The 15365-nt window shown below is 31.9% G+C and overlaps 1 protein-coding gene across 1 annotated transcript in view; it reads left to right on the top strand.

The window, feature by feature from the left end:
• Positions 1–2667, top strand: part of LOC136039891 (neurobeachin-like protein 1) — a 182834-nt gene extending 180167 nt beyond the window's left edge. Inside the window, exon 31 of the mRNA XM_065723869.1 lies at positions 1724–2667. Coding sequence (XP_065579941.1) covers positions 1724–1883 — 160 coding nt within the window. The 3' untranslated portion in view covers positions 1884–2667. The remainder of the gene's footprint in view (positions 1–1723) is intronic.
• The last annotated feature ends 12698 nt before the right edge of the window (positions 2668–15365 follow it).

The following is a 15365-nucleotide window of genomic DNA, read 5'->3' as shown; positions in this document are numbered from 1 at the left end:
AATCACAATAATTATGACATTTCAGGCAGGGCTCTGTACATACCCCCCTCTTTGATCACGATGTTGGTAAATTACTGTGGAAAAAGACCATGGGTCGATTGAATAGTATATTTCAGTGGCTCAAAGGCATTTTGATGCCTAAATGTTTTAAGTTTAGTTAGGAGTACAAAATCTCTGGTCCAATGTTAGTTACCCATGTTTTATCTTTTCTTTTTTTTCTCTCTTCTTCATTTTCAATTTTTTGTGGTTATGGTCCTCAACAAGTTCGCTTCCAGGATCCTTATTATTATTGGTGTTGTATTTTATTTTTATTTGAGTAAATTGAATTGAATTGAATTGAATGTGAAACTAATTTCAACTGCCAAGATTTGATTATAGAAAATTTCCCTTTGTTTTGGGAAAAATTTGCATTTTCTTAGCTAAATGGCGATATTTTGAAACCAAACTTTGGGGAATATAGCACGAATTTGAAATATGTAATTTCATAGATCTTTGAATAAGATCTGTAAAAGAAAAGAATTTTGGTACTTAAAAATAAGTGCTGTTACTTTTAAATAAGTTGATTTGCAATACTTACAGAAAAGGTAAGCTATAAAAAAAATGACAGATTAGAAGTCCTGTTTCTTTTCAGAGCCGTTTATTAACACACGTTGTCGACCTTGAATTTTTTTTTATGATTCTGGATATTCCTGTATCCATTTGTATAGCTTAGAAAATAGTAAATAAACTGTAAGATTGCTGCACTTTGTCTGTTTCAATAGCACGTTTTGAGAAACACTCATGGAGTTTATGTTCAAATCGCATTCTTATGACCTAACATATCGTAAAGTACTTTAAAGACCATGCTGCCTCTGCCTAATGATATAAAAAGAAATCAAAACAATAAAGAAAACTTTTTCTGTGTCATGATATAAAAAGAAATCAAAACAATAAAGAAAACATTTGAAATATTAAGTACTTCAAAATAAACTACTTATTTACAATTTTTAGTACCACCTTTGACATACTAATCTTTAAATAGGATGGCCCTGCTCTAAACTGTAACTTTATTTTTTAAGAGACCTTTTATTGTTTTAATTATAAGATTAATTACTTTTTATCGATCACGATTATCCGTTGTACAATGAAAATACTTGTAAGTTTTTTTTTTTTTACTGTTTCCACTAAAAAAAAATCAGGCCCTTGTTTTTTTTTCATTTTTATTAAAATAGCTTGCCCATTTACCTGATATTTAAATCTTAAATTGTACTCAATGACCCTTTCCCCCCTCTTATCATCGAGCCGTACTGGGAGCTGTTGGATTGTACCAAGAGAAAGCAGACTACGGCAACTTACTTTTAAAAAACCTCTCTTCAGCCATCTAATATATTGCGGATTCATTAAGAAAGTCAAAAATTGACTAGAATAAAACATCCTGATTATCTTCAGTAAAACTCAGACCTTTAAATATTTAAAATTGTGGCAATATAGCCTGCATCTGAAATAAAGTTACTATTGTAATCACGGCTTCATTCAACTTCAAATTCTAGATTCTATGGTTTTTTGTTGTTATTTTCTTTACAATTCCCATGTATTGGTATATTTACATACATATAGGCTATGTGTTCTAATGTATGGACGTTATTAGGGTTTTTTTTTTCTCTAAAATGTGACTCAGTGACTTTAATGCTTACTGCTTAGCACTTTAGTTAATTTCTTAAATTTACCAAATTATTAATTCCAGGATGTCAAAAGTTTTAAGTTTTGCGTTTCCAGAGCCAATAAACTGTGTGTCAGCATCACCTTGTTGGACCCATTTTGTTGTCTCACTTCGAGATGGAACATTTGCCATCATTGAACCGGATCTTCGATCAAAACCAGTGCCGACAGTTATAGACATCTAAGTTTATACAAAAACTAGGATTCAGTTATTCAAACTTTTATTGAACACCTGTATTCCTACATCACAGAGTAAAGAGATTTTAAGCAAAAAGAGTATATTTGTCAAGCACCTTTCAAAGGGCAATTTTCATGTATTTTCCGGGTATGTCTTATTTTTTTCTTTGAAATTAGTTGTAGTGTTAGGAAGCATATTTTTGATACTGGTGCATGCTACTTTTGAAGCCAAATTAAGCTTCTTACTTTAATAGTCTGGTTACTTGATTACACTGTTTTCTTTTTTCTACGGACTTCCTGATAATTAAAAGGCTATTACTTGTGCATACATTTTTTATATATGCTGTTGTAAGAACGATATGTAAGCTAAACAGTTTTTAAGGCTGAGAAGTTTATTTGAGTTTAAAAAACACTCAATTATTCTTTGTAATACCACGAAAAGGAGGTGTTCTGGTTTAAATTCAAATGGCCGTAGTTTGGTCATAAATCGTCTAAGTCGGTTGGTTTATGCATTAAATAAAATTGCTTTTGTTTGTAAACAAAACAAAAGGTGTAGACGAAAAGCTAAGTTCAAATTTAAGTTGAAATCCTTTACTTTTCCAAAAATTGGATGATTCTGCAAGTATTATTTTACATTTTTGTATCCCTTGAAATCTTTCACAAAGTCAGGTGTACATTTTTGGTTGCCAATATATGATATTGCTTACATAATCTTGTCATTAAAAATAGTTTATCTAGTCATTTGAAAGCAATGTTTTATATATGCATGAAAATAAAATATGCTGTATCGTTTGTTCTTGTTTTTTGTCACAAATCTACTCTAACAGCTTGCTCAAATAAGCTTAAACATCGAACAATAATCAGCACACACATGGGCCCATCCATAAGCCTTGTCTGAAATTAGGAGACGTGACCTAAAGTAGGTTTATATCCTTCATTGTATCGTCTGGTTGTAGCAATATAAAGTTTAAGAAAAATTTTAAACAAGCACTTATTGACTTTTGAATATGAAGCTAATCTCTCTGTAATGGTTTCTCTGTAATATACCTTAATATACTTAAGTAAATAAAGTAGTTTTTTACTGGTATCTTTTAAGTAAGTTTTTGAATGCAGAGCTTTTTCATCTGTTTCAGAACCTAATTGTGCATGTTTTGATTGAGAAACCGTGCAGAAATGAAATTCGTGTTTTTTATTCCATCAGGCAAAAAAAAACAACTATACTATTTATCCGATTCATAAGTAAGTTCATTGAATTTTTATAAGACCCAAATTAATTTTTGAACTAAAATAAGTTTAACGAACTGCCCAATGAAAAGGGGTGTCCCCTCCTCAACGCCCCGCTCTTTACGCTAAAGTTTTTTATTGTTTTAAAAAGTAGAGATGTGACAAAGAGTCAAACTTTAGCGTAAAGAGCGGGGCGTTGAAGAGGGGACATCAAGCCCCTTTATATACGGAATAATTTCTATTCGTTTAAGTTTTAATGTCGCTCCTTATTTTCGGTAAAAATAAATCTTGTTTTTTTTTTTTTTTTTTTTTAATTTAAAGTAAGGATCAAATGATTTACTTGAAAACAACCAGATTTGGGTTTATTGAGAAAAAACCTTCTGTTAAAATAGAATTTTACAATAAGGCACGATCTGCTTATGAGGCGATGTAGTGTCTGTGAATGAATTATTTGAAATGAGTAATAAAGTGTATTTCACTGCTAAATCCTGGCGCCAGCTATTGCAAAACCTACATACACAAAAAGAAGTTTTTTTTCAGCTATCTGGTAATCTCTTAACGTTCCTCTGTTGTGATCAAGGGTGTCGTGTATGGTGGAAGGAGGCTGTAAAATTCATACGTCCCCCCTTCCAAAAAGCGGAATATTTTGTCAAGTAACACCTCTGCTTGTGATCGTCCCATATTGCTTGCTTATATATTACTTGTGAAGTCGTCTCATTCGGGCCATTTTTGCTAAGCTTTTTCTTACTATGGCTTCTTACTGGTGGCCTTTGAACAGTCCAGCTTTTTTATCCTAATTCCATCTAGCGATCACTCTTTTTAGTCATTTCTCACTGGCGACCCTCCTAATCATGTGTATTTGAAGTACTTTGTTAATTTCATTCACCGCTCGGGCTTCCAGCACTCCCGCTGGCTACATGCAAATATCGGTTACACGCATCAGCGCTCGCAAAAAGATGTACTTATCTATTGACTTTACGAAACTCTAATATTTTTATATTTATTTAGTGAATTTTTACTAATGTTTTTTAGTTCTTTATTTAAATGCAACAAAAAATTGTTGTATTGCCATTTTTTTTTAAATTTGAACATCCTATTCCTAAACGCAAATATCAGCGCTTGCATGGACCTATCTGTTAACTTTTCTAAACTGTAATTTATCAGAAATGTTGAAAGTGAAAATACTGCCGTTATCTTTTCATAGGATCGTACGATATCTATTGTGATACATTAAGATACGACCCAGACAGAACAAAGTTGGTAAATGTTTCAATAATAATAATAACAAAAAAGGCTTTCAGTCCCATTACTGTCGCTTGAGGGTATAAAAAAAATATGAAATTGGAGGGTAACTTTATCTATTTTCAATGGCCTTAATTACTGAATAATGTTGAAAATATTTCAATGGCCAGTTTTTGGCGTTAGCTTTCAAAGTTTTATCTGATCTTTTTAGATTTTTGTGGAAGATGGGGGGTGGGAGTTTAACCCTGGAAAAAATAACAGTAAAAAAATTAGAATTGATTTTTAGTTAAATTTTATTCTTCCGCATGGCCGAGGAGGGAAGGGGCAAGAACCATCCCCCCTATCGTCAATACCGCTTCCTAATTTGTGCTGAGAATTTCACTAAAACAAAATAGCAATTTGTCCCTCCAGTTATTGAGAGCGACAACTTATGATTATTTCTTTGCTGTAAACCCCAGTGAAAATGGTATTTGTCGTAGGTATAACTAGGTAGTAATCAGAAAATGAAAACACACCCCTCCCCCCACACAAGTATTGATTCAACCCCTTGAAAAATGATATATGTTGGGAAATTATTTCTAATGAGCAGGTTTAGCTCTTTATATGGGCCGTAGTGTGCTCAAGGCTTGTCTATTAGTTATACCAGTGCTAAGTATGTAAGTTCGGATAAATTTTCTGTGATATGATACCACTAAATATCGGGACTAAACCGTTATTTCTGTTTCATGTAAAAGGTTTTCTTCTATGAATATATATCTTGATTTCTTTGGAACAAGAAGTGACAAAATTGACAGATGTTAATTTATGCAAACGAGCTTTGAAGCAATTTATTTGGACTCGGTATAAAATTCATATCCGGAATAAATAAAGAAATTTGAAGCTAATGTTTTTCAAGTTAGGTCATTAGCTAATTTATTTTTCTCACACTATCTTTTTCCTGTCTTATTTTTGCCTCAAGGCCTTTTTTGTATAGTAGCTTAGTTTATGTTAAACATAAACAATTCTTTATTTATCCAACTAGAAAACAGGTTAAAATCATTCTTGTGCAGTGATAGAAAATACATCTTGGATGGGTTAAGGCATTGTGGATGTTTACAATAGGATAGTAACTCTCATTCTTGACGCCAGGAGTTAAATGAATTAGAAATGCGAACAAACAATCTTTTCCCTATGGGAAAATTGATAAGAGTAGAAAAACAAAATATAGGCTAGTAGGTTGTTCTTAGCAATCATTTTCTGTGTTATGAGTCATAATTGAAGTACTAAAAGTATAAGGTATATATATATATATATATATATATATATATATATATATATATATATATATATATATATATATATATATATATATATATATATATATATATATATCTATCTATATAAAAATAAGTTGTCTGTGGATCTGTGGATCAGGTGCATATGACGTCTGAATTATTTCACACTAATACAAAAGAAGAAAAAAAACTAAAAAAGCTAAAAAACTAAAAAAAACTAAAAAAAGGTAAAAAACTAAAAACTAAAAAAAAACTGAAAAAACTAAAAAAAGGCAAAAACTACAAAAAAAACTAAAAACTAATAAAAAAAACTAAAAAAGCTAAAAAACTGAAAAAACTAAAAAAACTAAAAAAAGGTAAAAAACTAAAAAAAAACTAAAAACTAAAAAAGAAAAAAACTAAAAAAAAGGAAAAAACTGAAAAATAAAAGATAAAAAGGAAAAAACTGAAAAATAAAAGATAAAAAGAAAGCTAAAAAATATGAATAAAAATAAAAAAAAATAAAAAAGATAAAAACTACAAAAAAAACTAAAAAGAAAAAACGAAAAAAAAATAAAAAAGCTAAAAAAAAGGCAAAAACCAATAAAAAAACTAAAAAGAAAAAAAGTAAAAAAAACTAAAAAATTATTTCATCATATAATATGACGTCTGAATTATTTCATCATATACCAATTCGAAAACGAATGTATTCAAGCCGATGTAGCTGAGTTGATAAGGCGTTATGTTCCAGGTTCTAGGTTCAAGAGGTTCCAGGTTCGAACTTTGGCTTTAGCATTAATATAAAAGAAGCAAAAATCTAAAGAAGGTAAAAACTACAAAAAAAAACTAAAAAGAAAAAAATCTAAAAAGGCTTAAAAACTAAAAACTAAAAAAAAAGGTAAAAAACTAAAAAAAACTAAAAAAAGGAAAAACCATAAAATAAACTAAAAACTAATAAAAAAAACTGAAAAAAGCTAAAAAACTAAAAAGAACTAAAAAAGGTAAAAACTAAAATAACAAAAAAAGAAAAAAAACTAAAAAAAGGAAAAAAACTGAAAAATAAAGGAGAAAAAGAAAACTAAAAAAATATGAATAAAAATAAAAAAACTAAAAAGATAAAAACTTCAAAAAAAACTAAAAAGAAAAAAGAAAAAAACTAAAAAACCTAAAAAAAGGTAAAAACCAATAAAAAAAACTAAAAAGAAAAAAAGGGAAAAAATTAAAAATTTATTTCATCATATACCAATTCAAAAACGAATGTATACCGGGATGACGACCGGGACACAGGGAATATAAATGACGACCGGGACGCAGGGACACAACTACAACGGTGACGCCGGGGGCACAGGGGGGATATATAAATGACGACGGGGACACATGCAATGTTCGATTAGCAATCACCATCAACAAAGCTCAAGGGCAATCATTAGAATCATGAGGTATAGATCTGAATATGGATTGTTTTTCCCATGGACAATTATATGTTGCATGTTCAAGAGTCGGTATGCAATGGCACTCGACTTGCCGTAAAAAAAACAATGGAAAACCTAATAGAGGCCACAATCCTGACAGGGCCTTTTGAGGGTGAGGCTGTTCTTATTCCTCGCATTCCCATGATTCCAACGGATCTGCCTTTTCAATTTAAAAGATTGCAATTCCCAATTCGATTAGCATTTGCAATCACCATTAACAAAGCTCAAGGTCAATCATTAAAAAAATTACCAATAATACTTTTAAGAAATATCAACCCACCAAAGCTTTGCAATGGCACGCGACTTGCCGTAAAAAAAAAAACAATGGAAAACCTAATAGAGGCCACAATCTTGACAGGGCCTTATGAGGGTGAGGCTGTTCTTATTCCTCGCATTCCCATGATTCCAACGGATCTGCTTTTTCAATTTAAAAGATTGCAACACAGACAATGGGACAGCGAAGACTGTTGTATATTCACAAGTTTTACGTAGTTAATTTGTATTGTATCTATCTATCTATCTATCTATATAAAAACGAGTTGTGTGTATGCATGTTTGTTTGTTTGTAAAAAGAGCGTTTGCATATGACGTCATTATTAGTACATACGGCTTTGTATATGGACAGACAATGGGAAAGCCAAGAATGTTGTATATTCGCAATTTTTACGTAGTTTGAAACACATATATAAATCTATCTATATTCACAGGTGGGACACAGGGACACAACTACAAAGGCGCGTAACTAATATGGCGCGTAACGACTTACGCGCGCGGGGGGGCTTGGGGGGGCGCGAAGCGCCCCACCAACTAGGTGTTGGGGTGGCGCGAAGCGCCACCCCAACAGCTAGTATATATATATATATATATATATATATATATATATATATATATATATATATATATATATATATATATATATATATATATGGCACGTACACAGGGAGGTCCTTCAGACTTGGCCCCCCCCCGAAATTTGGTGAAATGTTTAATTTCCCCATGGTTTCTTGGGATTTCTGGAAAAAGTAGGACATTTATGAAGAATCTAGATACATGTGTCTACCTTTTTTGGGATTTTAGAACATGGAATTATCCGGTCTAGTCACTGCCCAATTATTAACCCACTTTCTGTCTAACTTTTTACCCTCTTTGAAGTAATTAGTGATTGTACTGTTTGTTTTTTTTGTAAAGAGAGTGCTTTCCACATCAAAACAGAATTATCCTTGATATTAGGGCGTCAATCCCCCCTTTTCAGAATAAAGTACAGCTTTCAATGGATTAATTTTGGAAACAATCATTTTTCATTAAAATCAATGTTTTCGCAATAGAAGAACTACCCCCCACAGCACCCATATTGCAGTATTAATCCTAGAATTTCCCTTTCAGTGGGATATAATAGATCAATCACTGGTTCTAAATCGCTATGAACATAACCTGAGCCTAAAACGTACTTTTGAGGCTTCAGTCTTCTTCCCCTTATCCGCTACAATACTACAGATTAATGCTATTCTGTATTTTCCGATATACGTACTTTTTGCATTTATTTAGTTACTAAATAAAAAAAAGTGCTACTTTATATCTGCTGTTTCGAAGGTTTTGGCCCCTCACCCGAAAAAAAATTCCTGCGTACGTGCCTATATATATATATACATATATATATATATATATATATATATATATATATATATATATATATATATATATATACTAGCTGTTGGGGTGGCGCTTCGCGCCACCCCAACACCTAGTTGGTGGGGGCGCTTCGCGCCCCCCCAAGCCCCCCCGCGCGCGTAAGTCGTTACGCGCCATATTAGTTACGCGCCATTGTAGTTGTGTCCCTATGTCCCACCTGTGAATATAGATATATATATATATATATATATATATATATATATATATATATATATATATATATATATATATATATATGTTTTTAACTACGTAAAACTTGCGAATATACAACATTCTTTGCTGTCCCATTGTCTGTGCATATAAATAGATTGTCAGGTTTACCGACTCTTGAACATGCAACATATAATGGTCCATGGGAAAACAATCCGTGTTCAGATCTATACCTCATGATTCTAATGATTGCCCTTGAGCTTTGTTGATGGTGATTGCTAATCGACCATTCCCTGTCCCGGTGTCCCGGTCGTCATTTATATCCCCCTGTGCCCCCCGGCGTCCCCGTTGTAGTTGTGTCCCTGTGTCCCGGTCGTCATTTATATTCCCTGTGTCCCGGTCGTCATTTGTATCCCGGTGTCCCGGTCTATTAGGAATAATAATGCATTGCACTGCATTTCTTATTCATTTCTTTGTTAGTGGCTGGATTCATCAATTTAATATTAAAGTGATAGCCGTCGGCTCCATCCCAAAAAATGATAGGATATTGTAGGGCATCGTAGCATCGATGAGTTTCAGCAATTCTTAACAACTGAGCGTTTCGCTTATGTAGAATAATATCTCGAGGTAAAAACTGATCACCGACCATAACGATTGCCACTTCGTCGATAGTCGGAGCATTGTATCTACGCACATGTTGGCCAGGAGGCGTTTTGTCAGCGGAAATAACAATTTTATGAGTATCAGTAGGCATCAAATCGATGGCTGTTTTGAACAGACGCACTAAATTATTATTTTCGTGGAAAAGATGTTGCAATTGGGAAACGATTGTCCTTTCAACGTTGGGAGAAATTTCGCAACGTGCATTCAATTCAGAATTTCTATCACTTATGAAGTACAATTGTAAAAATTTATGATTCTCGCCTGAGAATGGTAGAAGGGACCCTGCTTTATGATAAATTTGCCCTTTTACTTTGAAAGTAGACATAAATTGATCTGGATTTTCGATTTGGGCTCCAAACGACGTCATTTGGAAACATGAGTTGTATTGTCTGATTTTTGACAAAAAACGCTTAGATTCTGACGTAGTTCCAGTAAGGAAAGTCTTCAATGGCTCTGGTGGTGCAGCCAATAGAGGAAGTTTAACTTTTCCTGAGGCGCAACACATTCCCATTGTTTCACCATTGAATTTCAAGGCCTTGCAATAGGGACAAGTTTTAGACATTGTCCCGATTTGAACACATCTACTCAAGCTATAATCATCGACTGGGTTGTACCTGAATGCCAGGCGATAACTTTCAGATTGCTCTGATTCCTCGGCACGCTTTCTTTTCTTACTTTCTCTATCAGCAGCAAGCCTGATTTCTTGCTGCTCTTGTAATTCCTCGGCACGCTTTCTTTTCTTACTTTCTCTATCAGCAGCAAGCCTGATTTCTTGCTGTTCTTGTGATTCCTCGGCACGCTTTCTTTTCTTACTTTCTCTATCAGCAGCAAGCCTGATTTCTTGCTGTTCTTGTAATTCCTCGGCACGCCTTCTTTTTTCACATTCTCTTTTAGCAGCAAGTCTGCTTCTGCGTTGCTCTGGTAGTTCCTCGGCATGCTTTCTGTTCTTTCTTTCTCTATCAGCCTCAAGCCTGTTTCCCTGCTGGTCTTTTGATTCCTCGGCACGCCTTCTTTTTTCACTTTCTCTTTTAGCAGCAAGTCTGCTTCTGCGTTGCTCTGGTAGTTCCTCGGCATGCTTTCTGTTCTTTCTTTCTCTATCAGCCTCAAGCCTGTTTCCCTGCTGGTCTTTTGATTCCTCGGCACGCCTTCTTTTTTCATTTTCTCTTTTAGCAGCAAGTCTGCTTTCGCGTTGCTCTGGTAGTTCCTCGGCACGCTTTCTTTTCTGACTTTCTCTATCAGCAGCAAGTTTTTTGGCATAGACTCTTTGAGCATCTTCATCAGTCATTGTAAACTTAAACATTAATAGATTTCTACGCGAACATATGTCTTATATAACTTGAATGACGTCACCTTCAAAGCAAAAATGACGGCAACTAATTTCATGACGTCAGCCGAAACATGACTTCACCTGATCCACAGACAGACAGACAACTTATTTTTATATATATAGATATATATATATATATATATATATATATATATATATATGATATATGTCACATATAAAAATGTGACAAAAATGACGACCGGGACACCGCGACACAGGGAATATAAATGACGACCGCGACACTCAAAGAGAAATTACAGACTGGGACACCGGGACACAAATGACGACCGGGTCATTTGTGAATGTTCGATTAGCAATCACCATCAACAAAGCTCAAGGGCAATCATTAGAATCATAAGATATAGATCTGAATACGGATTGTTTTTCCCATGGACAATTATATGTTGCATGTTCAAGAGTCGGTAAACCTGACAATCTATTTATATGCACAGACAATGGGACAGCTAAGAATGTTGTATATTCGCAAGTTTTACGTAGTTAAAAACATATATATATATATATATATATATATATATATATATATATATATATATATATATATATATATATATATATATATCTATATATATAAAAATAAGTTGTCTGTGTGTGGATCTGTGGATGGATCAGGTGACGTCATGTTTGTCCGCATATAACGTCTGAATTATTTCACACTAATACAAAAGAAGAAAAAAACTAAAAAAGGTAAAAACTACAAAAAAAACTAAAAAGAAAAAAAACTAAAAAAGCTAAAAAACTAAAAAAAACTAAAAACAGGTAAAAATCTAATAACTAAAAAAAAAACTGAAAAAAATAAAAAAAGGCAAAAACTACAAAAAAAAATAAAAACTAATAAAAAAACTAAAAAAGCTAAAAAACTAAAAAAAGGTAAAAACTAAAAAAAACTAAAAAAGAAAAAAACTAAAAAAAAGGAAAAAACTGAAAAATAAAAGAGAAAAAGAAAACTAAAAAAATATGAATAAATATATATAAAAATAAGTTGTTTGTGGGTTATGTCTGTCTGTCTGTCTGTCGAGTGACGTCGTGTTGATCTGTGGATGGATCAGGTGACGTCATGTTTGTCCGCATATGACGTCTGAATTATTTCACACTAATACAAAAGAAGAAAAAAACTAAAAAAGGTAAAAACTACAAAAAAACTAAAAAGAAAAAAAACTAAAAAAGCTAAAAAACTAACAACAGGTACAAATCTAATAACTAACAAAAAACTGAAAAAAATAAAAAAAGGCAAAAACTACAAAAAAAAATAAAAACTAATAAAAAAACTAAAAAAGCTAAAAAACTAAAAAAACTTAAAAAAAGGTAAAAAACTAAAAAAACTAAAAACTAAAAAAGAAAAAAACTAAAAAAAAGGAAAAAACTGAAAAATAAAAGAGAAAAAGAAAACTAAAAAAATATGAATAAATATATATAAAAATAAGTTGTTTGTGGGTTATGTCTGTCTGTCTGTCTGTCGAGTGACGTCGTGTTTGTCCGCATATGACGTCTGAATTATTTCACACTAATACAAAAGAAGAAAAAAACTAAAAAAGGTAAAAACTACAAAAAAAACTAAAAAGAAAAAAAACTAAAAAAGCTAAAAAACTAAAAAAAACTAAAAAAAGGTAAAAAACTAAAAAAAACTGAAAAAACTAAAAAAAGGCAAAAACTAAAAAAAAAACTAAAAACTAATAAAAAAACTAAAAAAGCTAAAAAACTAAAAAAACTAAAAAAAGGTAAAAAAAACCTAAAAACTAAAAAAGAAAAAACTAAAAAAAAGGAAAAAACTGAAAAATAAGAGAAAAAGAAAACTAAAAAAATATTAATAAATATAAAAAATATAAATATAAATATAATATAAATTAGCAATCAACAAGCACCGAGACACAAATGACGACCGGGACACAGGGAGTATAAATGACGACCAGGACATAAGTAAAAAAAAAAACTAAAAAAATGGTAAAAACTACAAAAAAACTAAAAATTAATAAAAAAACTAAAAAATCTAAAAATCTAAATAAACTAAAAAAGAAAAAAAAGAAAAAAGGAAAAAAATAAAGGAGAAAAACAAAACTAAAAAACGAATGTATATACAGACCGGGACACCGGGATACAAATGACGACCGGGACACAGGGAATATAAATGACGACCGGGACACAGGGACACAACTACAATGGGGACGCCGGGGGGCACAGGGGGATATAAATGACGACCGGGACACCGGGACACAAGGAATATAAATGACGCCCGGGACACTCAAAGAGAAATCACAGACTGGAACACCGGGACAAAAATGACGACCGGGACACAGGGAATATAAATGACGACCGGGACACAGGGACATAACTACAAAGGGGACGCCGGGGTGCACAGGGGGATATATAAATGACGATGGCGACTCAGGGAATGGTCGATTAGCAATCACCATCAACAAAGCTCAAGGGCAATCATTAGAATCATGAGGTATAGATCTGAATACGGATTGTTTTCCCATGGACCATTATATGTTGCATGTTCAAGAGTCGGTAAACCTGAAAATCTATTTATATGCACAGACAATGGGACAGCAAAGAATGTTGTATATTCGCAAGTTTTACGTAGTTAAAAACGTAGTTTTACGTAGTTAAAGTTTTACGTAGTTAAATAAATATATATATATATATATATATATATATATATATATATATATATATATATATATATATATATATATATATATATATATATATATACATATATATATATATATATATATATATATATATATCTATATATATAAAAATAAGTTGTCTGTGTGTGGATCTGTGGATGGATCAGGTGACGTCATGTTTGTCCGCATATGACGTCTGAATTATTTCACACTAATACAAAAGAAGAAAAAAACTAAAAAAGGTAAAAACTACAAAAAAAAACTAAAAAGAAAAAAAACTAAAAAAGCTAAAAAACTAAAAAAAACTAAAAACAGGTAAAAATCTAATAACTAAAAAAAAACTGAAAAAAATAAAAAAAGGCAAAAACTACAAAAAAAAATAAAAACTAATAAAAAAACTAAAAAAGCTAAAAAACTAAAAAAACTAAAAAAAACTAAAAAAAGGTAAAAAACTAAAAACTAAAAAAGAAAAAAACTAAAAAAAAGGAAAAAACTGAAAAATAAAAGAGAAAAAGAAAACTAAAAAAATATGAATAAATATATATAAAAATAAGTTGTTTGTGGGTTATGTCTGTCTGTCTGTCTGTCGAGTGACGTCGTGTTAATCTGTGGATGGATCAGGTGACGTCATGTTTGTCCGCATATGACGTCTGAATTATTTCACACTAATACAAAAGAAGAAAAAAACTAAAAAAGGTAAAAACTACAAAAAAAACTAAAAAGAAAAAAAACTAAAAAAGGTAAAAAACTAAAAAAAATAACAACAGGTAAAAATCTAATAACTAAAAAAAAACTGAAAAAAATAAAAAAAGGCAAAAACTACAAAAAAAAATAAAAACTAATAAAAAAACTAAAAAAGCTAAAAAACTAAAAAAACTAAAAAAAACTAAAAAAAGGTAAAAAACTAAAAAAAACTAAAAACTAAAAAAGAAAAAAACTAAAAAAAAGGAAAAAACTGAAAAATAAAAGAGAAAAAGAAAACTAAAAAAACTACTAAAAACTAAAAGAAAACTATATATATATATATATATATATATATATATATATATATATATATATATATATATATATATATATATATATATATATCTATATTCACAGGTGGGACATAGGGACACAACTACAATGGCGCGTAACTAATATGGCGCGTAACGACTTACGCGCGCGGGGGGGGGGGGGCTTGGGGGGGGCGCGAAGCGCCCCCACCAACTAGGTGTTGGGTAGGCGCGAAGCGCCACCCCAACAGCTAGTATATATATATATATATATTCACAGGTGGGACACAGGGACACAACTACAATGGCGCGTAATGACTTACGCGCGCGGGGGCGCGAAGCGCCCCCCCCCCCCCAACTAGGTGTTGGGGTGGCGCGAAGGCCACCCCAACAGCTAGTTTTTATATACATAGATAGATATATTTGTGAAGGAGCAATAATCGTGTATTTACTTATGTTTTTTTTCTCAAAAATGGCTCCATATATTTTGGGGCAAAATTGGTATCCTGGGATTTTCTGACCTAAAAAAATGATCGATATATGTTAGAAGTTTGAAAAAATTCGTTGAAAGCCTCAATTTTGAAAAAAAAACATTTATGTAAGTGATGTCATATTCATGAATACATTTGAAAAGTATACATACGTCATATTTGCCTCAGTAGTGGTTTCAAATGATTTTTTTCAAGAAACAAATGATTGACAAGAAAAATCATATGATTGATGTAATTTTCATGAATCCATTTTAAGAGAAGGCATTATATCACCCCCCCCCCCCGCCAAGAGTGAACGCATCGTTTTTATATCTATGACGCCTGCGAGATTAC

This window comes from Artemia franciscana, chromosome 2 (genome assembly GCF_032884065.1).
Source record: "Artemia franciscana chromosome 2, ASM3288406v1, whole genome shotgun sequence".
Lineage (NCBI taxonomy): Eukaryota > Metazoa > Arthropoda > Branchiopoda > Anostraca > Artemiidae > Artemia > Artemia franciscana.
This window is presented reverse-complemented; position numbering and strand designations above follow the sequence as displayed.